We start from the raw sequence: 25,738 nt of genomic DNA, 5'->3' as shown, positions 1-25,738 counted from the left end.
GCAGGCCTCCTGCCGAGCTGGGAGCCTGATTCGGGGCTCAATCCCAGGCCCCTGGGATCATGACCTCATCCGAAGGCAGATGCTTAACTATCGAGCCACCCAGGTGCCCCTAAAATTTTTCTTTTGATTTACTTGAATTTAATAAAATGATTTGGAATGAATTATGTGACCTAAGTCATTATTATCTTCATGATAATTGCTTTTTAACTCCATTTTGAATTTAAGAAGTGATGTAATGACTTTTAAAAGATCTGAACTGAGGGGCGCCTGGGTGGCTCCGTCGTTAAGCATCTGCCTTCAGCTAAGGTCATGATCCCGGGGTCCTGGGATCAAGCCCCACATCGGGCCCCCTGCTTGGCAGGAGGCCTGCTTCTCCCTCTCCCACTCCTCCTGCTTGTGTTCCCTCTCATACTGTCTCTCTGTCAAATAAATAAAAATTTAAAAATCTTTAAAAAAAAAAAAAAGACCTGAATTGGGATACCTAGGTGGCTCAGTCAGTTAATCGACCAACTCTTGATCTTGGCTTAGGTCTTGGTCTGGGGGTTGTGAGTTCAGGCTCCGCACTGGGCTGTACGCTGGGCGTGGAGCCAGTTACAAAACAAAACAAAAAAGCCCTGAATCAAGTTCTTATCTGCACTTGGTTAAGTCTGGACTGCCATTTATTTATTTATTTATTTACTTACTTACTTACTTACTTACTTACTTACTGATTGATTGATTGATTGATTGCACGAGCGCGGGCGGGGGGGGGGTGGGGAGTAGAGAGAGAGGAACGAGCAGACTCCACGCTGAGCGTGGAAGCTGATGTGGAGCTTAATCTCATGACCCCGAGATCATGACCTGAGCTAAATCAAGAGTTGGACGCTTAACCGACTGAGCTACCCAGGGGGCCTTATTTATTTATTTATATTTATTTATTTTTAAAATTTTTTTTAGAGAGGGAGAGGGGACCGGCAGAGAGAGGGGGGGAGAGAGAATCTCAGACAGGCTCTGCAGGCTCCATGCCCAGCACAGAGCCCAGTGTGGGGCTCAATTTCACAACCCTGAGCTCATGAGCTAAAATCAAGAGTCAGATGCTTAACCAACTGAGCCACCCAGGCACCTCTGGACTGCCTGCCATTTAGATGATTCAAAGAGGGGTGCCTAGGTGGCTCAGTTGGTTAAGCATCTGCCTTTGGCTTGGGGTCGGTCCTGGGGTCCCACAGTCCTGGGGTCGAGCCCCACATCAGGCTCCCTGCTCGGTGGGGAGTCCCTCTGCCTCTGCTCGTGCTCTCTCTCTCTCAAATAAATATATAAAAATCTTTAGATGATTCAAAGAAAGTATTAGATTCCAAACTTATGGGATCAAAACATTTGTGTTTATGAAATGGTAGTAGGGATGTGACAAGGGGAACACTTGGAAGTCCTTGAGCCTGCCAGTCGGTGGTGCTTGATGAAGGTCATCCATGGCTGAGGCAAGGGCATCTGAGAGCCAGGTATCAGGGTCAGGGAGAAGACATGGAGTTCTGGGGAGGGTCCCTGGACCTTGATCACCATGTTTTGCCCTGCATTGGCTTTCAGAGAGCTTCTGCTGCTTGTGAAGAGACCAGCCCAAGCCTAATCCCTCAGTCCTGCTCTGCCCACCCCACACTCTGGATTTGGACCCTTGCCTGAGCTCAGGCAAGCTTCTTCTCTATCTGCATTGGTTATAACTTGGGGGGGACCCAGCATCAGGGCATTCCACCACCTTAGCTGCCCAGGCCAGAGGACAGGAGTAGAATCTGGGCAAGCAGCTTGAGGGCAGGGGGAGCGAGCCCAGCTGACCATCTGCCTCCCACAGGGCACGGCCCCCTCCACATCACCTGGAGTGTGGTGAACTTGGACTTGTGTGTTAGCTGGCACCTGTGCCGTGGAACAACTGGTTGGGGGGTAAGGCTAAGAAGCAGAAGTTTCTAAGCAGTGGGAAGTGCTGTAGCAGCTGGAGCTCTACTGACTCCCATGAGAACTGGGCCAAGCAACAGGGTCCTGATGAGCAAGCCCAGGTATGCTCCCAAGGCAGAAGCCATGGGGTCCTGGGAGGGAGCTGGGGCTGCCTCTCCCTGGTCCTGCAGGTTCCCAGCCTTCACTCCTGCAAACCTGACCCCGGGCGGAGGAGAGCAGTTCTAATCCAGCTTCTGTTGAGCTACTTCTGGCTGTCTCATCAGAGTCGGTACTGAGGCCTTGGTCCTCAGTGCCTGGTGTTGTGAGGGCCCAGGGAAAGGTGCCTCTGACTTAAGAATAGGGGAAGAGGGGTTCCTGGAGGAGAACCTGCCTCAGCCTCCTACTCACAGTATATAGCAGAAGGTTCTTCTAATGCCAAGTTCCTGTAGCTCTTGCTTCCTAGGGAGGTGGCTTGCTTCCATGGGTTGTTTCCCAGGACACAGGGGGCATCCAAGGGTCTGTGCTGTCTTCTCCACACTCCCAAGCCCTCCATGCTCCCTATTCCATGTGGTCCTATTCTCAGCTCCTCAAGGACTCTGACCGCTCAGTGCCTTAGCCTCCTGACACAGTCTGAGTGGTCAATTCCTGAGAATCCCAGAGACTCTCTTTATCTTTGTGCTTTTTCCAGGGTTCTAACCCCCTAGTGATCACTAGTTATTTAGTGATAACTAGAATCAGATCTGGGGTTGAAAGCAGCATCCAGCCAACAGGCCCCAGTCCGTGACCTGTGTGTACTGACCTAAAATCCTCCTTTCCAGGGGCCCCTGGGTGGCTCAGTCAGTTGAGTGTCCAGCTCTTGATTCAGCTCAGGTCATGATGGGGTCGTGGGATCAAGCCCCATGTCAGTCTCTGCACTCAGTGGGGAATCTGTTTGAGATTCTCTCTTCTCCCTCTCCCTCTGCCCCTCCTCCCACTTGCTCTCTCTCTCTCTCTCTCTCTCTCTCTCTCAAATAGATAAATAAATCTTTTTAAAAAAATCCTCCCTTCCCCAGGTAACCAACTTTGAAAAGCCTGTCAAATTTTCTAACAAAAATTAAATATGATATAATAAAATCTAATTGCTATTTTAAGAACTCCAATTGCTGTATGAACACATTTCACCTAAATAAAAATACATTTGTTAAATAGGCCAACAGTGAGTTGGCCCAGCATTTGTAAAAGTGTCTGATACACAGGGCTCTTCTTAGAATATGAGTTCATTATATCTTCAAAAGCAAAACAGCATGAGTTTGGACACTTTGCTGGAGCACTGGTGGGTCTCAGGAAACTAGAGCCTGGGTGACTGATATTTGTTAACTTTGGATTCTGTCTCTACTGCCTTCAGTTTAGTCTTTAGTCTTTCATTTTCAGGATTTGGGAGTTTCCCTTCAGATCTAGTTTGTTGAGTGTTTTTATTATAAAAAAAATTTGTCAATTGTTTTCTTTTCTGCATCTGTTCAAGTGGCCATGTGATTTTTGTGAAAACTATAAATTTGAGTTAAATTGGATACAAGTAGGGGTAAATGTGACTCCTTGGAAAATGCAAGCAGATAAGATTCAGCAGTATACCTGAATCCAGAATAATATTAGCTGTAACAAAACTGAACTGATTTTGTTACCTCAGGGGTCATGGGTCATGAGAAACTACTAAGTAAGAGTACAGTGTTGCTCATCTTGGGGCATTGTCCCTCGCTGGCTGCATTGCACTGAGGACAAATAGAAGTTCCTGAAGAGTTGGGGGCCAGGCAGAATCTTCCCAGTTTCATCACTTGTACTCCCCCATCCCGGCCTTCCCCCCACCCCCCCACCCCCACTAGCTGCCCTCGGCATCCAGAGGAGTTTTGGGTCCTCTTGGTGGCAGGGATTTTGTTTACTTTAAATCCCCCATCCTTTCTCACTCTTCTTCCTAGGAGCTGCAGGTTCAGCCCCTCAAGCTATTGGAAATGAGACTTCCTCTCTGTTAACAAAGGCAAGCTTATTATTTCACTGTGGACTTGATCTAAGACTCTAGTTTGAAGCTCCAAGTATAGCAGGACTTCTTGGTGTTCACCCCCCACCACTTTCAAGCCCCTGCAGGTGATGGCTACTGATTCAGTGAGTAGGGGATGTAGAACATCCTGATTTCCAAGCTAAGAAAACAATCACTCCTCTCAAAATTACCATTCCCCAGTCACTTGACTTGTGGGAAGTTAGATAGTTGGTACCCAGCTCCCCTACCTGAATATGGTAGGGTTCAATTCTGGCAACTGTTGAAGTCCAACAACCTTTAGTCCTTTCTAGGACCAGTAAGACACTTTGGTTGTACTTGCAAATGCTCGTGCAGGGGTTCTCTTCCTTGGCTGCATTTTGGACTCTCCCAAAGCTTTAAAGAAACACTGATGCCTGGGACTCACTGCAAGGCTCTGATTTCATTGGGTTGCAGAGTATGGCCTGGGTTTTTTCTTTTTCTAAGTTCCCCAGGTGATCATAATGGGCAGCCAAAGTAGAGAGCTCTGTACTAGATATCAGCTAAATAAAGAAACCACTAGGTTGGTTTTAGAAGTCTCATACCAAATTGCAGATCTTAAAATGGACATTCGCTTAGTTGATTATTACTGTTATTTCAATTGTTAGCAGTTTGCATGTTATTGTTTTATTAGAACTACTTTCCTTTAAATGTGGATTTTTTTCAAGTTTGCTACATTTTCAGTTACGATCTTACTCTTTTCATAGCATCTACTTGTAGATAGCCATAGCACGTGACTTGAGAAATTTTGTTGGAGCAAAATTTCCTGTATTAGGGCAGTGGTTACACATTGGAATCATCTAGTGACAGTGGTCCTCCAACTTGGCTACACATCAGAATCATGTAGGGAGCTTTTAGAAGTCCCAGAACCTAGTCCTTCCCCCGGACCAATGACGCCAAATTTTCTGTGGCTGGAGCTTTAATGTCAACGTATTTGAAAGTTCCCCAGATGATTTCAATATGCCCCCAGGTTTAGTCAGCCTAGAGCAGTGGTTCTCAAACTTTCATGTGATAAGCATCCCCTGGAGATTTGTTAATATGCAGCTTCTGATTCAGGGGGACTGGGGTGGGGCCCCAGATTCTGCATTTCTAACAAGCTCCCATGTGGTGATGGTAAATGCTATCATGAGAGATGGGAAATTCTCACATGAGAGCAGATAAGAGACCAGTAGTTCTGGTTTGCAGCAACACATGAGTGGTAAGCACTTAGCTCAAATATATATATCTGAGAGAGCCCGGTCCTATTACCAATGAATTGAGTTTGATTACACTGGATGGGTTCCAGAATTTGACCTTTTGTTTTGTTGTTGTTGTTTAATTTAATTTAAATTCAGTTAACTAACATAGAGTGTATTATTAGTTTCAGAGGTAGAGTTCAGTGATTCATCAGTTGTAAATAACACCCAGTGCTCATTACATCACGTGCCCTCCTTAATGCCCATCCTCCACCCCCTCCCCTCCAGCAACCCTCAGTTTGTTTCCTATAGTTAAGAGTCTCTTATAATTTGTCTCCCTCTCTGATTTCATCTTATTTATTTTTCCCTCCCTTCCCCTATGATCCTCTGTTTTGTTTCTTAAATTCCACATATGAGTGAAATCATGTGATAATTGTTTTTCTCTGATTGACTTATTTTGCTTAGCATAAAACCCTCTAGTTCCATCCACGCTGTTTCAAATGGCAAGATTTCATCTTTTTTGATGGCTGAGTAATATTCCAGTATGTGTGTGTGTGTGTGTGTGTGTGTGTGTGTGTGTGTGTATACACACATCTTCTTTATCCATTCATCTGTCAATGGACATCTGGGCTCTTTCCATAGTTTCGCTGTTGTGGACATTGCTGCTATAAACATTGGGGTGCAGGTGCTCTTTCGGATCACTACATTTGTATCTTTGGGGTAAATACCTAGTCATGCAATTGCCGGGTCATAGAGTAGCTCTATTCTTAACTTTTTGAGGAACCTCCATACTGTTTTCCAGAGAGGCTGCACCAGCTTGCATTCCTGCCAGCAGTGTGAGAGGGTTCCCCTTTCTCCATATCCTTGCCAACATTTGTTGTTTCCCGACTTGTTAATTTTAGCCATTCTGACTGGTGTGAAGTGATATCTCATTGTGGTTTTGATTTTGGCCTTTTTTTTTTTAAGATTTTATTGATTTAATTTAGAGAGAGAGAGAGTGTGAGTGGGGGGAGGGGCAGAGGGAGAGGAAGAGAGAGAATTGGAGCAGACTCCCCACTGAGCACGGAGCCTAATGCAGGGCTGGATCCTGAGACCATGACCTGAGCCAAAATCAAGAGTCAGATGCTCAACCGACTGAGCCACCTCAGTACTCCCGACCATTTTTAAAAGGTCCCCGAGTGATGGTTATATTGAATCCCAGGTGGATAACCCCTGTAGCATTAGGGGTACCTTTAGTTATATAAGTGGTTAATAAAAATTTATCAGGTTGGGGAGGAAAAGGAGAAAACCAAAACAAGGCCAGGAGGGCTCCCTTCCAGCCAGAGGAACCCCCGGACCTGCTGGGGGATATCTTATATCCAAAAGAAGATCCCTCTGTAGCGAGAACTCATCATAAGCCTACCTGATTTTTTTTCAATTCATCTTAAGCCCCTGTTTTGCATATTGTTTGAATACATTTACATGTTGACTACCAAGAGGCCCTAATTCCAAATATGTAAGATAAAATAAGTTAGTTCTTGTCACCTACTGCAATTGTATTCATACACAGTAGTCAGTGCTGAGCACAACTCAAGTATGGAACAGATTTTGAAACAGCCGGAGATGGAGGAAGGAAAGGATACAACAGCAGTACAGGGAGGAGGGAAGCTTGGGGAAGCCGAGATGGGCTTCTGCCACCCGCCCAGAGACAGCTCCCTCCTGGACCTCAGAGTCCGCAATAGAACCTGAAGCCCAAACCCCCTCTACACCTTTCTTTTCATTATTCCAAACAGTTTTGCTGCCTTTGAACTTTTTCCCTGGAGCTTCATTATGTACGCCCTTTAGCCTTCCTGAGCTGCTTGCAGGCCATCCTTTGAGTGTTCTTCCCTGGACCTTCTGGGCATGTCCTGTTTCTTTTGTGCCACCTCCCCACAGCGCTCAGCACAATGTGGGTCAGGGCCACTGCATACAGTTGCGTGGGGTATGCCCTGATCAGGGGTACCTGCAGAGAGGCACGTGTCGGGACTGAGCTTTAGCTCATCTCCACTCGCCAAAGCATGCTGCCTCAGGCGTAGGATGTGTCTTTTTGCCCTTCTACCTGCTGGAAGGTGTGAGGGAGCCCCTTTTTCTTATTTGCACAAAAGGACCTGACATGTGCTAGTGGAGACCCAGTGTAGGTCTCTTAGTAGGTGCTTACTTAGTGCTTGCTGAATGAGTGAACGAATGAACAAACGAACGAATGAAAGAACATAGTGGAAGGCAGGATCAATAAGAGGCTTCCATAGTCATCTAAGTCTAGGTTAATGAGGCCCTAAATAAACTAGGATGTAATCACTGTGTTTACGGAAAGGAGGGGATAAACATGAAGAAGAAGCAACAGACTGTGGGTCAGATTAAAGTTTCCAGGATGGCAAAGGAGAGAGGGAATAAAAATGACCTCCTGCCTATAGTCACCACTAAACTTGACTCTTCACAAGAAGAATAAGGACAAGGTGGTTGCAGATCCGTCCTTTTTACCCACCTCTGCATTGCTGGCTTTTTTAGGTGATAAGGTAACAGGAATTCTGTACCTCTTATGTATGAGGCCCTATGCTGAGCAGTATGGAGACATAGGCCTTCCCCTCCCTCAGAGGGCTCAAGATCTAGTTGAGGGTGCTGGAGACAAGATTCCTGATGTAAGGCTGTGCTGATTAGTATCACAGATGGGAGGACAAGTTTCAGATAATCATAGTAACTAAGTGCATGTGCTTTACTGCTTTTGGTAACTCTCCCCTGTATGAGGTGGCTATATGTTGCTTCTCACCGAAGAGGAAATTAACACTTAGAATGACATGGCAGCTTGCTTCTCATCCCATCTTCTGAATGCCAATCAGGGTATTGGGTTGAACCATATAAAATTACCATTTTCGTAGGTCAAAAATGGTCAGATATCCCAAATTGCATATAGTCCATCTTAATACTTTCTACTATGTTATGCTGCCATTTGAGACCTTTTGAATGGTTTTATTGACTTGTTTTAAGCCAGTTATAAAAGAAACTCTTTTTAAGGAGCTCCTGGCTGGCTCAGCCAGAAGAGCATGTGACTCTTGATCTCAGGGTTGTGAGTCTGAGCCCCACATTGGGTGTAAAGATTACTTAAATAAATAAAACTTTAAAAAAAGGATTTTTTTTAAAAAGAGTGATGCTTTTTCTAGTAAATATGCAAAATAGGAAAAAGTGTGCAGAAGCAGAAAAATCTTAATACCAAATTCTACAGTTCAGGGGCATCCTTAATAACATTTTGGTGTATTTCCTTTCATGTATTTTCCCTTGCATTTTTTACAAAGTTGAAGTGTATTGCATATATAATGTTATATCCTCTGTTTAAAAATAACAGTAATTATCTTAACATTAAATATACTTATAAACATAATTCTTAACAATATCATCATATTCCTTGAATATGCTATAATTCATCCTACCATTGGACCCCTGAAAGTTGTTTTCAGTTTCTTAATATACATATCTAGTCTTATTTCCAATTATTTTCTTAAGATAGATTCCTGTCTATTAGTTTGTTTCAGCTGCTATAGCAGAATACCATAGACTGGGTGACCTGTAAACAACAGAAATTTATTTCTCACAGTTCTGGAGGCTGGGAAGTCTAAGATCAAGGCTCCGACAGATTTGGTGTCTGATGAGGACTCACTTTCTGGTTGTAGATGTCAGTCTTTTCACCATGTCCTCACATGGCATAAGGGGGCAGGGAGCTCTCTGAGGCCTTTTTTCTAAGGGCACACTCCTCAAGACTTAATCACCTCGCAAAGTGCCCACCTCCAGATACACTGGGGATTATGTTTCAACATATAAATTTTAGGAAGACACAAACATTCAGTCTATAACAATTCCCAAAAGGAATTTTGTCAAATAACTTGAAATTACTGGGTCAAAAAGTAGGAAACATTTTAAGTCTTTTGATTTGTGTCATCAGTTGCCTTTCCAGAACGCTTCTGCCACCTTGATTAACTTTAGCCTTGATAGCAGAACTTTATCCTTGGTAGCAGTTCTTGGCTGGTTCTGGTTTGGTTGGGAGTAGTAAATGCTATAAGAGTTTAAAGAGCAAATTTAAAGAATAGTCAAGAAAGTCTCAAGATTCAGGTGGAACTTGAACTGAACTTGAAGGATCCATAATGTTTAAGTAAACTGAGAGGGAAGACTTTTCCATCAGAAGCACAGCAGAAGCAAAGGTACTCTGGAAACAATGACTGTGGCATGTAGTAGAGATGGTCAAAATCTAAGTTTCCTAAGGTAGATACTTACTGAGTGGGAATAATGGGATATAAATTGAGAAAAGGAATATCAGCTGAGAGTGAACTTAATCCTATAGGTAGTGAGCTGTTGACAGATTTTGAGCAGGGGAAGATATGAGCAAAGTAGTGTTTTAATGATTGTAGAAGACTGGGAAACCAGAAACATTATTAACAGTGGCAGATTTTTTTAAAGTGATCATCTGTCTTAAAATTATACTTCATATAAATGTGCTAGGAATGATTTACTCTAGTGCTTAGCATATCATGGTGGTATAATTTACAACATGAGCTATGTCTGGGAGCTCAGGCTTGAGATTCAAATAGTGTAGCTTGGAGACCACAGTGGCTGGATCCAAAATAGTGGTCAGAAGCTATTTCACATGGAGGAAATCTCAGTTTTCATGAAGTGAAGGTCAGATGCCAGTGAACAGAGATGTCCAGACATTTACTCTGTCAGGTGAAGTGAGAGGTATAGTAAGGTCTTTCCACTAGAGCTGTTCTCAATCCTCTCTTTGGGTTTTACATGTGCAGTTACAACAAATTCTGATGAAAAGTAATTACCCCAAGCATTTCCTGGTAAATAAGATTTCATCTCTTTTAATTGCATTTTTACCAATTTTAAGGAAATGAGTATGTTGCAAATTTTGGTTTCCAGTGTGAATAAGTAAAATGTGATTGTTGCTGTTAATCATTGTATTTTCTTCCTTTTTAAAGATAAACCAGATATTTTCAGTCAATGCAAAACAATGACAGATATTTCAGTTATTCTTCAATTAGCTGGTCATAATATATATTTTTTCATAATATATTTTATATTAAAATGTCTTATATAACATGTATACTTTTTTTAAGATTTTACTTATTTCAGAGAGAGAGAGAGAGGGCGTGCAGGAGGGGCAGAGGGATTGGGAGAGAGAGAATCCCAAGCAGACTTCCCACTGAGCATGGAGCGCAACTTGGGGCTCAGTCTCACAACCCTGAGATCATGGCCTGAGCCAAAACCAAGAGTTAGATGCCCAACCAGCTGAGCCACCCAGGTGCCCCAAGACATGGACACTTTTAAAATCTATCTGTAGCTCACCATACCTCATGTAGCACGATGCTTATACTGTGGAAAAATAAGACTCAGACTCAAGTTTTATAGTGTATTAAGGTTGGCTACAAGAAGGAATGAGGGGCCACACACAAAATTGGTAGGCCACCAAAGAGTGAATCATTTTTCTTGAGATTCATTGTCACAAGGCATACTGTTCATGGCAAAATGTTACAACTGTGCAAAATATTTGATGGCATTAACGTAGGATAACTTCCTAAAAGGGCTTTCATGAAAAGTGCAGCTGATATATTTTTGTAAAGGATGATGTTGTTTACTCAGGGCAGAGTAAAACATCAGGATGTTTCTGACTTGCCACGGCTTTAACCTTTCCTTAACTGGGCTCTTCATGACATATAGTTTGTCTGTTATGGGAGGGCTGGCTTCATAGATATGTGACCTGGACAGTCACACATGGCTCTGTGCTTAGAAGGGTCTGGTGCTTGGTTTGATGTTCTTCTGTCACCATTTTTAAATTCCTAATAAATTTTGAACAGGGGTCTATATGTTCATTTTACTCTGGGCCCACAAATTATGTAGCTGGTCCTGATCTCACCCTCCTTTACCATGTATTATGGGCTAAACCGTAGTTTTCCCAGCACCAAATTATGGACCAGGTTAGGAGCAAGGGCTGTAATGAGCCAAACAAGCTTCTGACCAACTCCTCTTGCTTCCACAGGAGGCTAAACTGAGTCCAGGAGGGAATGGAAAGAGAGAGCAGGGGTCAGAAAAAGGCAGGGGCTATTGACAGCTCGTTTCTCCACTAATAACAGCAGTCTGTACTCCTGGTACGCCAACCACCGCATCTGCCGGGCTCTCACTGAGCACTTCATGTGCCTTCTTTTCTTTTACTGAATCCTCTCAACAACCTGCAAAATTAGTATTATTTTTATCGATGAGGGATGTGAAGTTTTCGGTAATGAAGTTGCCCACGATTCCAGAGCTAGTAGTGATCTTTTCCCATTCGTATTCTTTCTGCTCACTTAACAAAGTAGCCAACCATCCTTGTCTGTTGATATAATTGAATTTGAATCACTTATTTGCCTACTTGAGACTCATTGGCAGGGAGAGGGCCATAGACTAATGCTTACATAAGTTGTTTATTTTCTGCTTCTATTTTCATATAATTGTAGATAGTTATTTAGGACCTTCTGGATATAAATTCCTTTTCTTTTTGTCCATAGATACTATCTGGATAATGTATTAATACTGGAAGTGTTTTTCCAAGATGAAATAGGTACACACTCCTTCTTTTGTCTGAAGGTCGTCTCAATAAACAGTGCTATATATTTTTTTAAACTTCAGCCAAAATAACATTTTGTTTCTTGGTTATTTCTATTATTGTTATTTTTCTAGTAGTTATATGTGATTGTGATCTGCTGAAATTAAAATAGATTATCATGTTTTCTATTTTAATTTTGCATTAAAATAAGGTTTTTCAAAAATTTATAAATAGATTCTATTCTAGACTAACCCCAATTATGTCTCCTGCAGGAAACCATTTCTGGCAGCTGATGTGCCCAGGCTTGGATATAGTTCCTCATCCAATCACAGGTACATTCCCCGGAGGGCAGTGCTCTATGTACCTGGAAATGATGAAAAGAAAATAAAGAAGATTCCCTCCCTGAATGTAGATTGTGCAGTGCTCGACTGCGAGGATGGTGTGGCTATGAACAAAAAGGTAATAGCATGATTTTTCCTTAGGATGGGAAAAAGAAATAGATTGATATTTGGTGCTGTCTTGGTAACATTGCTCACTCGTTGAAAAGACTCCACCATAGTCACCTTTTACTGATTACTGATATATTTTTGACCCAGCCTTCCTACGGGTTCTGAATGTGTGTGTCTCTTTTCTCCAAGAGAAAGGAAGAACCCAACAAAAATATACTTAAAATCATGACCTTCAGTATATGTGACTACGTGTATGTATTAATAAAGAGATAGACACTCAATCCATTTTGGCTATGCAATTTACCAGTTTGGGTAAATGAGTTAATCTGAGAATTGTGGTGTAAATTTTTTAGACCAGTAAGATGCAACTAGGAATTTATTTCTTTTTTTAAGTAGGCTCCATGCTGGAGCCCAATGCAGGGCTTCAACTCATGACCCTGAGATCAAGACCTGAGCTGAAACCAAGAGTCAGACGCTCAACTGACTGAGCCACCCAGGCGCCCCAGGAATTTATTTCTTTTTAATATAGAGAAATGGCCTTATCTCTTCGAACAAGTGCCAAGAAAATAAAAGATAGACTTCTACAAATAAGTCACCATTTTTACTACTTAGTTTAAGGGAAACTAGCTGCAGAACTTTAGGGTTGCAGCTTTTGGCTGATTTCCTCATGGCCTGACCAGAGAACTGAGCCTTAAAAAATATCCCATTGCAAACAGGTACAAGAGGTTCTTTCTGGGTGGTGGCATAATGGGTGCTTTTTGTTTCATTTGGTTTGGTTAACTTCATTTTCCAGGTTTTTATAATGAAGATGTATTTGTTCAGTAATTAGGTGTAAATCATTATAACAATAATTTATGTTTACATGGAATTTTGTAAGTTAAAAACATGTTTTTGCTGGATCTTTCTCTATCTAGTACCTAGACAGTGAGGTTGTCTGGGAATAGATTGTAGGGCTGGGGGACAGAGGGAGCTGACCCTGTGGATTTATGCCCATCTGGACACTTTCTTCTCTTAAGTGATCTGAAATAGCATGGCTGTACTATACAGCTTTCTTGATTAATTGCTTTCCTTGGAGAGTCTAGCAAACAAATATTTGCCTTAATTAAAAAAGAAAAAGTTAAATTCCAGCATCTTCCTAATGGTCAAATCAAGACTTTCCAAGTATTTGGGAAAGGATTAGAATAAGCATGTGGAATCTAAAGCGTCTCCTCGAAATCTTTGGCATGCCCCAAGGAAAATACAATTAATCTTCTTTTTCCCAGAGATTAAGGTAAATAGGCCTTTTCTTGAAGGATATAATGTGCTTCCAGTATGCTCCCTTCCAAAACTCATGTAGTGCACTCTAAGATTAGATTCTAAATTGTAATTTCAGTTCTTTGTAACCCAGGGCAATTCACTTTACTTCTTTGCCTCAATTTCTTATCTGTACTGTGGGATGACAAAATCTTCTTTTGTCAGGGACAGGGATTATTATGAGGAAAAAGTTTGATAAAATGCCTGGGAGTAGCTTGATTTCCTATAGGAAATAGATTAGATAAATCCTGTAGTAATCATGATTAGAGGGGAATTTATTTTAGCATGTAGCACAGTGAGCCATTAGGTACCCTGATAAACTTCTAATTATATTTCTTCACAAATCTTGAGGCTATCTTCCCATATCCACCAGACGATGTTTCCTGCCACCCAGATAAGTTGGAAATATGGTCCATTCTCGCCTCACATTTCCTTACTGCTCACCTGTGTTCTCAAGCTCATCCTTCTACCCAGAGTCTCTACTTACAAGGAAGCTAAGGAAGGGAAGGGGAAGGAAGAATTCATGATGGGCCAGCTGTGCCTGCCATCTTTGTATTTATATCCAGACAGTGTCTTCATCAGGACACTCCAGTTCTCTTAATGTAGTTAAACTTTCCATTAATTGCTGGGCCTGTAAAAAAATTTTTCTTAAAATCTCTATCCAGGACTTAATTTTATCTCATATATTTTATTTCATAGCCCTTACCTATCAAGGTCTTTTTGGATTTTGATTTCATCATTCATCATTTATAGCATTTGAGAATTTGGCCAGCATATCATATGAAAATTTAACAAGTTTCTGATGGAAATGTTGAAGAGGTTGGAGCCAAGTACTGCACAAGCATGCAACTAGAAGCTTCTGTTCATGTTATATTTGTATAGTGCTGACTAAATGCCAGGCACTGTTCTAAGGGCTTTAATTTGCATAACAACCCAGTGAGGTACTACTATTACACTACTATTACTGTTTCTACAGATAGAAGCTGAGGCATGGAGAGGTCAATTTTGTGAATCAATACTGTGAGTATGGTTATTCAGTCACCTGATGCTCCTAAAATCCAATCTTTTCATAAGGATATTACAACAGATTTTTTCTAATTCCATTTCAAAATAAAGATACCATCCCAATTTACCTGCCTAGAAATACCTTCTCCCCCTGCACTTACACCTGGCTAGAAAAACGAGGTTAAGCAGATGAGACTTGATCTTGTAGAACCCATATCAGTACCTAGTTATTAACATCTTCATTTTGAAGTGCTGGAGATAGAAAAATAGTAACAGGGGGCACCTGGGTGGCTCATCGTTAAGCGTCTGCCTTTGGCTCAGGTCATGATCCCAGGGTCCTGGGATCGAGCCCCGCATCAAGCTCCCTGCTCGGCGGGAAGCCTGCTTCTCCCTCTCCCACTCCCCCTGCTTGTGTTCCCTCTCTCGCTGTGCCTCTCTCTGTCAAGTAAATAAAATCTTAAAAATAAATAAATAAATAAATAAATTTTTAAAAAAAGGAAAATAGTAACAGCTACCATTTACCAAGAGTTTTCTATGTAGGAGGTGCTGTATTAAATGCTTTTTATATATTATCTCATTTAATACTCACAGCAGTTTTGAGATGTGTCCAAGGTCACAGTACCATTAAATATAGAACCAAGATTTGAAGCTCCTAGAATTTTTGCCAGGAATCAGCCTCAGTCAAGTTCACCTGTCTACATAATCCCATAATTAAACATTTCCCCCTTTCTTGGCAAGTTTGTACCTTGGCTTCTCTTTATCTTTTGTCACCTTTGTGTACTCCATGGTTTCTCAAAGATTCCTGATGGGAGCTCTGTGTTCACCTCTGCAGATTCTTTTAGTGTCCTGGGATTGTAATCTATTTAGACCTAGGGACTTCAATTGATCTGAAATGTCCAGATACATCTGAAACTTCTCACATATTGCACATATATTCTTTTTTTCTTTGTTGAAGTCACCTTTTCATCATATTTCTTGTTGAATTATTAGTCTTCTTGATGAACAAAATGGAGTAGAGACCATTTTTAAGGAGTTTATTTCTTAAGAAGAAATCCATATTAAAACTCATTTCAGATGTTCTCTTTTTTTCATTTCAGATGTTCTAATTATAGTTTTGCTAAACTGAACTGTTATTGTCTAATCAACTTCCTTGGTACTATTAAAACTTAAGTTGCTTCATTTTGTATCTCATTTTATTTCTTTTTTATTAGTAGACTAATTCAATATTTCATTTGATTGACACTGTGGAGTATGGGCTTGTAATGAAAACAATAGCAGTTTCCACAGAGCAGTTTATAAGTGTATAATACCTTCCAGCAGCCTCTAATCCTGTCCTGCTAATCCAATTTGTATTTAAGTAGCTCCTTCATGTCAAGGATGGCGCTACCAGCTCACCTTCCCAAGTATGGATGAGAAAAAGACTGTCTCCACTCCCCTCTTATCTTTTTCTTTTCGTTGTTAAATGCATGAGTAGATACAGGACTACATAAGCCACTGCTTGCTGGGATACAGTGAAAATAAGCCAAGTAAGGCACAGATTTCTGGTGAATCTCATGATACTTGGGTGAGGCCAAGAAGGTAGGAATGGAATAAATAGAGACAGGATTCCAGGGCTGCTATTTTAGTTGAGTAAAATTTAAGTAAATATTTAAATGTATTTAATATTTAAGCTTAAATGTGTGAATCTAGGCACTCAATATCTAAATAAATATTGAGTATCTACTCAACCAGGCACTGTGGCAAGAAGGAGGGAAAAACAGATGCTTGCATGGTCCCCAATGTGGAGGACTCAAAGGCTGGTGATGAGACAGGGAAAAAGTAAAAAATTATAATCTAAGCAGATAGGTCTATAAGAACATGTATTTTTTATTCTCATTTGGTTCTAAGTATTTTTTTTCTTAAGATTTATTTATTTATTTGAGAGACAGAGCGAGTGCGTGCATGCATGAATTGGGGGAAGGGCATCGGGAGAGGGAGAGAGAGAATCCCAGCCAGACTCTCTGCTGAGTAAGGAGCCTGATGAGGAGGGTAGGGGGCAGCTCCATCTCAGAATCCATGAGATCATGACCTGAGTCAAAATCACAAGTCGGATGCTTAACTGACTGAGCCACCCAGGTGCCCTGCTTCTAAGTATTTTTTAATTCCCATTTTGATCTCTTGCTTGAGCCAGGAGCTACTAAAGGGTACGTCCCAAACTCTGGGGTAAAGAACCAATTTGGTTATTTTTATTTGTTGTTAATTTCTTTTGTTTTTTAAACATTTCTAATCTATTGTTGACTGATACTTTTATAAAATACAAAAAAAAAAAAAGAATTGCTAGAAAAATTAAATGCTGCTTGGGTGTCAAAACAATGTCAAGTACTATAGAAGTTTCTAAATTTATACCCACCTTTCTTATGTACCTCCTATTGTCATGGTCATGGTCAGAGTTTGTGGACCAACAATGGTCCACAGACCACAGTTTGAGTAGTAGGGACTTAGAATTTTTAAATTTTCAAGCATATGAGAGATTTCTTATTTATTCTTTTATTGCTGACCTCTAGCTTGGTTGAACGATGGTTAGAGAATGTAATCTGAATAATGCTGATTTTTAGAAATGTGTTGAGTTCTGCTTTACGTGAGCCATCTTTGCAAATGTTTCATATGTGCTTAAGAAGAATGTGTAGTTTCTGTTTACTAGACCAGAGTTCTGTATATTTTTCCATTGGACCAAACTTGTTAATTATATTATTCAAATACCCAAATCTTCACTGATTTTTATATGCTTGATATATCAGTAATTGAGAGGCTAGTTGAAGTTTAGCCTCCAGTGGATAATTTGCCAATTTCCCCCTATAGTTCTATCAATTTTTGCTGCTGGTAGTTTGAGCCTATGTTATTGGGTATCTACAAATTCAGAATTATTATATCCTCCTTGTATATTGAATCATTTATTATTAGGCACTAAAATGTTCTTGCTTTAAAGTTTCTGTGGTCTGATATGAATACACCAGCTTCCTTTTGGTTAGCACCTGCCCAGTATATTGTTTTTAGCCTTTGCTTTCACCTTTCCCATATCTTTGTTTCAAAGATGTATCCTATTGTTTTTAAAATTTTTATACCTATGTAGACAATCTCTGTCTTCTGACTGGAACATTAATCCACTTACTTTTTATTTTTATTTTTATGTTTAAGTAATCTCTACACCCAGTGTGGGGCTTGAAGTCATTACCCCAAGATCAAGAGTTGCATGCTCCACCAACTGAGACAGCCAGGCACCCCTCCACTTACTTTTAATGTAATTACTGATAAATTTAGATTTAAATATATATTATTATTTTTTGCCCTATTTTTCTCATCTTTCTATGGTTTTTTTTTCTCATCTTTCCTGCCTTTTAAAGATTATTTGACTTTTTTGTTTTGTTTTCTTAGTCCATGTTTTCCTCTCTTAGTTTAGAAGTTATGACTGTATTTCTAACTTTTATTGGTAACTCTGGAAATTTTACAAGTATATTTAACAAAGCCTAAAATTAACCTGCACCTTCTTCCTGGACAACACAAGAATTTTATAAAACTTTAAATCCAATCCTCTCCCTTGTAATTGATGTTATTTTTGCCTAGTATTTCAATATCTCTTTTTAATCTCACAAATTTTGTATTATTGCTATCATTACATTACTTTATATATACAATATTTATTTAGATTAAGCTACGTATTTTATCACTTCTTTAACTTGCTCATTATTTCCTCTTTTACATCTCAGACCTTCTCTCTGGGGTCATCTTTCTTTCTCCTGATGTGCCTCCTTCAGAGTTTCCCCTATAGCAAAATTTTGTTGATGGTAAACTCACAGTTTTTATTTGTTCGAAAATGTCTTCATTGTTTGGCTAGGTAGAGAAATCTGGACTGACAGTTATTTTCTCTCAGAACTTTGAAGATATTATTTCATTGTCTTCTGGTTTCTGTTATTGCTATTGGGAACTCTGTTGTCAGTCTACAAACAAGGTTGCCTTTTCTTCTTTGGCTGCTTTTAAGATCTTCTTGTCTTTGGTGTACTGAACTTTCACTAAAATATTAACTAAGTGTTGGGGCACCTTGGGGCTCAGTTGGTTAAGCATCTGACTCTTGGTTTTGCCTCAGGTCATGAGATTGAGCCCTGTGTCAGGCTCCAAACTCAGCGGGGAGTCTGCTTGCTATTCTCTTTCTCCTTCCCCCTTTGCCTCTCCCCACCCCACCCCACTCACACAGGCTGTCTCTCAAATAGATAAATAAATAAATAAAATCTTAAGAAAATATTGATTTGATGTTGGCTTATTCCCCCTTCCCTTCTCTCTCCTTTTCCTTCCTTTACTTAGTACAAGATGCTTTTCCTTTATTTGTGGATTCATGTCTTTTATCAGTTCTTTAAAATTTCTACCATTAGTAATTCAGATATTGCTTCTATTCCATTCTCTCTATTCTTTCCTTCAGAGATGCCAAGTAGACCTATGTAGGAGCTTTTCATTCTATCCTTCCTGTTTCTTAGTACTTTTGTTTTTTTTTAGGATTTATTTATTTATTTATTTGACACAGAGAGAGAGAGCACAAGCAGGTGGAGTAGCAGGTAGAGGGAGAGGGAGAAGCAGGTTCCCTGCTGAGCAAGGAGCCCAATGCGGGGCTCGATCCCAGGACCCCGGGATCATGACCTGAGCCAAAGGCAGTCGCTTAAACAACCAAGCCACCCAGGCACCCCTCTTAGTATCTTTTCCTATTTTCTGTCTTCTTGTCTGTCTGTGCTACACTGCTGGTTAGTTTTTCATATCTGGCCAACACTTTTTTCATCCTCTTCAGTTGTATTTAATCTGTTTCACCCATCCTCTGAGATTTTTATTTTAAGTGTTATATTTTTCATATCTAGAAGTTCTGTTTGACTTTTTTCATATCTACTTGGTCAGTTCTGAATCTGACAATTTCAATTATTTCTTTTTCTTTTTTCTTCCTTTTTTTTTTTTTTTAAGTAGGCTCCATGCCCAATGTGGGGCTTGAACTCATGATCCTGAGATCAAGAGTCGGATACTCTACCAGCTGAGCCAGCCAGGCATGGCCAATTTCAATTATCTTTGCTTTTAAATCACTTTTTGTTGTTCACTGACTCATACTCATGGTATGAACCCATATTGATTAGAATTAGTTCTTGGGAATCCCAAAGGCCTAGAATGGGAAAGTTTTTCTCCAAGAATTTGTGTTTGCTTCTGCTGGGAGTCAGGGATATTACTAATTTGGAGTCTCAGTTTGTTCTCCCCCAACTTTGCAGTAATCTCAGATTTAGGATCCAGATTCCAAGTCTGATACAGGTATTTAGTTCCAAGCTTTCTTATTTTTCTGACCCTTCATAAATCAGAAGTTAACTCCCATTTTATGTTGTTGTTTTTTTATGTTGGCCTCTGGAAAATTCCCTTACGTTCTTATGAGCCTAGCAATGCAATAAAAAGTACTTGTGTTGAAATGTATCCATTTTATGGTTGGATGGCCCTTTAGAGAATGTGGTTTGCCATATTGCCAAAGTAAAGTACCTATCCTTTAAAAAATTTTTTTAAATTATAAACTTAAAAAGAATAGTCTAAAATTCATTTTTATACATAAAGAGTCAAATATTTATGAGATAAAACAGCCCCTAAACATCATTCCATTTCTCCCCTCCCGACACAGTCCCTTTTATCTCTTCTAGCTTACTCTTGTGGCAATAACTCCCCTATCTCTAAGTGATATACTTCTTGAATTATTTTTTCAATTTCAGGTATGATATTGACTCCTTGCTATGGGATTTACCCCATCACCACCCTCACTACTATTTGTGAATTTCCTTATCCCTCAATCATCCAATAAAATTTTATATAACTTTGATAAAATTAGTATTCAGGGGAAAAACTATCTAGAGTGTAACTATGTAGTAATAAGCTGATTACTTTTTTTTTCCTGCCAACCTGTTGTTTCCCTTGGAGTTCATAATTATTTTTTTTTCCTGACTTTGTTTTATATTCAGTTATCACTAGGTCAAAACTTACCTCTTCACTGATTATCTAAATCTCTTCTAAATATGTTCAGAAGCATCCAGTATTTTATGTTTCATCTTGGAGAAATGTCTCCTTGTGTCTTCTGATCCCCTGTAATAGTTCCTGAGAGTAATTTTCCTTCTGAAGGACAAAAGCAACTTACATGAACATAATATCATTTTTTTTCTAATTTGATTTATAAGTAGTGGGGATGTGTTAGGAGTTTATAGTCATGAGGGGTCTTACACTTACCCTTTGGGAAGCCAAAGGAAGAACTCTGAATTATAATTCAAGGAAGGCTTTTCTATGGGAACCTAAGATAATAAGACCTGGGATGTCACTTGTGGACACCTTGATTTGATACCAGGAACCCAGTTCAGTGGAAGAGGTAGAGGACTTGACAACAGAAAGCCTATTTAAATTTCCCAATTTTAACACTATCTAGCCAGGAAACTTGAGTCTATAATCTCAAGAGCCTCTGTTTCCTTCTGTGTCCCATGAGATAGGTGATAAGGAAACCCGCACTGCCCACCACAGGACCAGCTGTGAGGCTCAAATAGAAAAGTACTTTGTAAACTCTCAAGTGCTATAGAAATATTTTTTTAAGTAGTGGTATCATTCTTAAAGGAATAAAGCTTAGAAAATTTAGGAGAGGGGCACCTGAGTGGCTCAGTCGTTAAGCGTCTGCCTTCGGCTCAGGTCATGATCCCAGGGTCCTGGGATCAAGCTCCGCATTGGGCTCCCTGCTCAGCAGGAAGCCTGCTTCTCCCTCTCACATTCCCCTTGCTTGTGTTCCCTCTCTTGCTGTCTCTCTCTCTGTCAAATAAAGAAATACATCTTAAAAAAAAAAGAAAAGAAAATTTAGGAGAATAGATAGTATGTTCTTTAAGATGTCTCTTTCACATAGAGGAAAGTAATTTGATGGTCAAGAACACAGATATTGGAGCCAAGCTGCCTGTGTGTGGACTCTGATAACACCTTGTCCTAATAGTGTGCCCTTGGGTAAATTACTCTACTTCTCTGTGCCTCAGTATCCCCTCTGTAAGCGCTGTATGAGTGTTTGATAAATACTTAAAGAGCAGTTGTCTTAACTATACTCCTGGCCAAAGGTCTGATGCATTAATTCAAGTCTCCTTGCAATGCCAAGGTTCACTGGTATTGATTCATACCTTAGATTCTTGACTCCCATGGGGTAATATATTGGCATAGGTAGGTTTTAGTTCTAAATGTGATGGAGTTTGCCAATTTTGCTATTTTTTTAACCTTTCTCTTAAAATGGTAGACAGGGCGCCTGGGTGGCTCAGTTGGTTAAGCAACTGCCTTCGGCTCAGGTCATGATCCTGGAGTCCCGGGATCGAGTCCCGCATCGGGCTCCCTGCTCGGCAGGGAGTCTGCTTCTCCCTCTGACCCTCCTCCCTCTCATGCTCTCTGTCTCTCATTCTCTCTCTCTCAAATAAATAAATAAAATCTTTAAAAAAAAAAAATAAATAAAAAAAAAAATAAAATAAAAATAAAATGGTAGACAAATAAAGGAAAGATTCTAAAGACAAACAAACAAACAAAAAAACACTTTCTCTCTCTACTTCCCTCACAGATTTCTTAACAGTGGGGGGCTTGAGACAACTATCTTAGGACTATCTTACTTATTTTTTTCTTAGGAAACCAGAGAAGAGATTATCTTTCTTGAGTAGCTAAGCAATAAATTTTTACTTTGCATTTACTTTCTTGGCAAAAAGAGAGTAGGAAAATGGTAGAGGAAGGTAGACAAATCTGCATGTGAGGGCCTGGGCCCCATAAGAATGGTTAGAGCAAGGGAGAGTTAGGCTGTGGTCTGGGTCCTGGGAAAGACCCATTTACAATGACATTCTTCATTATGGGAAACAGAAGGAGGAGGACTGTCACAGAGCTGCCCTCAGCAGAATGTTGAAGGAAGCCCCTGGTTGGTGGGGATTGGAACAGCAGCTCTCTTCCCCACCACTTGCTCTGCTTGGCAGAGGATCTAGGGCTGCCAGGGGGACCATCTTGTCAAAGCTGCCCACCATCACAAAAAACAAGAGGGAGCCATTTGCCTTCTAAGCAACCGCCTGTGCTTCAGAAGCCCCCATAGGATCATTCCATGAAGCCATGTTCCTTGGATGCTTCTGCTCCCTCTATCCACTTTGGATATAGTACATATGTGAGGCCTAAAGGAAGGTTAGTGGTTGTGAAGGAGATAACAATTGGAGGCAACACTGCGAAGGCAAGGGAAGTGCAGTTGCATCCCCGACAGCGAGTCACTTTCTAAGTTCTCTTCACAAACAGTAATTTAGAAAGCGCTCCCTGTTACCTGTCAGACTGCAGAATCCTGGAGTCATTGCATTTGTGAGTGTGAGTTGCTCATTAAGAAACACCAAATATCATGATCTCAGGGTCGTGGGATTGAGCCCCGAGTTGGGCTCGGCGCTGAGCATGGAGCCTGCTTGGGATTCTCTCTCTCCCTCTGCCCCTCCTCCCCACTCGTGCGCACGCACTCTCTTCTCACTCTTAAAAAAAAAGAAAAGAAAAAAGAAACACCAAATGTCAATCAAGGCCGTTGGCTTATTATCAATTGATAAATATGAATATGATTTCCTGACACTCATCGTTTTAAGCAGTTAACTCTTGAGTTCCTCTGTAGTGCCTTTAATTGTCCTACAGATAGACATCCAGTAGTTCCTCTGTAGTGCCTTTAATTGTCATACAGACAGACATCCAGACATCCAGGGTACTTTTCTACCCTGAACACGTGTATTCTAATTTGTGCTCTCTCATTTGGCTTCTTTTTTTGCACATACAGGTGTGTGCATACACACACACACACACACAATATATAGACACTAAACCCCTATTTGTACTTACCATATGCACACACAAATCCATTTAGCTAAATTTTAAATACCTCTGTGCTGTTACTTTGGTTGAAATAAATTAGTGGAGTAGTGAGGTGTATTCTCCCTACAGGGAGAAAGCTAACTGACATTCAATGAATGATTAAATGTATACAGGGGCGTGGGGAGCTAACTCCTCTTCAATAGGGGTGTGAAATTGGGATGGAAGGCTCCTCTCCCAGGGGCCTTGCCTTTATTAAAAGACTTGAGAGCTTGGGAGATTTCTTCAATAGGAATTGGGGTATCTGTGAGTCTTTTTGGAACAGTATGGAAAGCTGAACTGTGCTTAGGAACTCTGCAAGGTCTTTTTGATCCTTAAAGGTTCTGATATAAAAACCTATCCAGGTTTTCATAAAAGTAGTAAAGTGTTTTCAGTCTTTTATCAATCCATTCATACCCTTAAATAACCTTTCCCCTTTTGTGGAGTAATCGCTTTAACCTCCCCCCCAAAAACCCTGACCTTTTCTCCCCTCATTGTTTTATTCTTCAAAACAGGGTTCTTTTTAATGCAAGGATTCAAATATCTCTATTAGGGTCATAATAGTCAGCAATTTCCATTTAATGAGCTCAACAAAATCTCTTTACAAAGAAATGCAGGCTTCAAATCGCCAGTTATTTCTTTTCCTGCAATTCCCAGGAATCCAATTAAGCAAGACAGTATGGTCTATAACATGGTATACCTGACTATGGAAAGCCCAAGCCTAGAACAGATCTTTGAGCTCCAGCTCAAAATTCAGATTGAAAGAAAGGAACCCAGCTTAAATGAGCTGAAACTTTATAAAAGTAGAAACTATAGTCATTTCCTCCAAAATGAAGTAAGAAATAACTTGGAATCTATAGTGAAAATCATTAAACTGCCCTATTCCAAATTTAGCTACCAATTACAATCTCTTCTTTTTTATCAAGGGACTTCAGGTGATTTTTACAAAATAAGCCCAGGAGGCTTCAGTTTGCTAAATCTCTGTCACTAAAGAACCAAATACACATAGCCACCACCAAAGTGAAGGAGATACAGCATGAAATTTTGCAGTGCAGCATACTTGGTATCAAAGAATAGTATATATTTCAAGTTTTCCTATTTTAGTGGCCACAATGTATAAGTATTAAATACCCCCCATGTTTTCAATAATAAATTAGTGGGTATATTTTAAGGCAAAATCTAACATATTGATCTGGAGAGGTGATTAAGAAATAATACACTTTTGCCATGTATTTTTAAATACATCAGAGCTTCTCAGAATGATGATAGTTTAATTCTTATTCTATACCTGCTGTGTAGGTTGGGGAAGATGGTGTTGTTGTTTTGTTTTGTTTTGTTTTAAGATTTTATTTATTTATTTATTTGACAGAGAGACACAGCGAGAGAGGGAACACAAAAAGGGGGAGGGGAGAAGGAGAAGCAGGCTCCCTGCCAAGCAGATGCAGGGCTCAATCCCAGGACCCTGGGATCATGACCTGAGCCAAAGGCAGACGCTTAAGGACTGAGCCACACAGGCGCCCCGGGAAGATAATGTTTTAATGGGAAAAGAAAAGTGTGGCTTGTCAGAGCAAATATCAAGTCAAGAACTAACCGAAGGCATAGCCTGCCTTTCTAATAAAGATATGCCATTTGTTTCAAATATGTTTTTGCAACTTTTTCCCATTTGATGCAGTTGTGTGAGTCATTCGGTGGTCATAGATTAACCTGCAAAAGTGAGCAGTTGTGCCCTAAATTTCCACCCAGATCTAGTCTAAGAAGCACATATTTTTGGTAAAAGTATTGATTAGCTCCAGATAACTAGACCAAAAAGACCTTCCTTGATATGTGTCAGAAGAGGAAAAGCCTCGAGAGAAAGATGAGCCAGGGAGCTGGCCTGAGGTGAAAATAGGCTTCCCAAAGATGCCTCAAGTTTTTCCAGTAAAGCATGAATTCTTGGAGCCTCCCAGGGCAGAAGAATGAAGCCAGATGGAGCCCCAATAGGCTATTCTACTAAGCCTTTCCTAAACATTATCTAATCACCTTTCCATAGTAGCAGAAGAAGGCTGATGGTCTGGCCCAACTGGTACAAGGCACAAGTGTCAAGAGCCTCTCTTTCTTGGAGCTACGGATGGCTAGATGCATAGGGGAAGGAGAGTAGAAAAGTAGAGCCAATGAACAAGAAGAACTTCCAAATAGGCTGTCAAAGCAAAGGAGCCTGAAGTGGGTGCGAAGCACCCAAGTTTGGAGTCAAGATATGAAAAGGTTAGGGAGAACTAGATTAAGACCTCCCATTGGTCAGGAGCTCCCACTCCCTGGGCTGGGAGCTGTGTAACTGGGTTTTCCACATTTCCCCTGGAGACATACTCCACATATCAGCTTTCAGTTCTGAGGGTCAGAGCAGGTATGGGCATTA

At 40.5% G+C, this 25,738-nt stretch overlaps 1 protein-coding gene across 1 annotated transcript in view; it reads left to right on the top strand.

The window, feature by feature from the left end:
- CLYBL (citrate lyase beta like) overlaps positions 1–25,738 on the top strand; it is a 243,245-nt gene that overhangs the window by 127,645 nt on the left and 89,862 nt on the right. Inside the window, exon 2 of the mRNA XM_032402689.1 lies at positions 11,974–12,160. Coding sequence (XP_032258580.1) covers positions 11,974–12,160 — 187 coding nt within the window. The remainder of the gene's footprint in view (positions 1–11,973; positions 12,161–25,738) is intronic.

Source organism: Phoca vitulina, unplaced genomic scaffold, assembly GCF_004348235.1.
Source record: "Phoca vitulina isolate PV1807 unplaced genomic scaffold, GSC_HSeal_1.0 scaffold5, whole genome shotgun sequence".
In the NCBI taxonomy this organism is placed as follows: domain Eukaryota; kingdom Metazoa; phylum Chordata; class Mammalia; order Carnivora; family Phocidae; genus Phoca; species Phoca vitulina.
The sequence above is the reverse complement of the archived record's forward strand: the minus strand, read 5'-3'. Positions and strand labels throughout refer to the sequence as shown.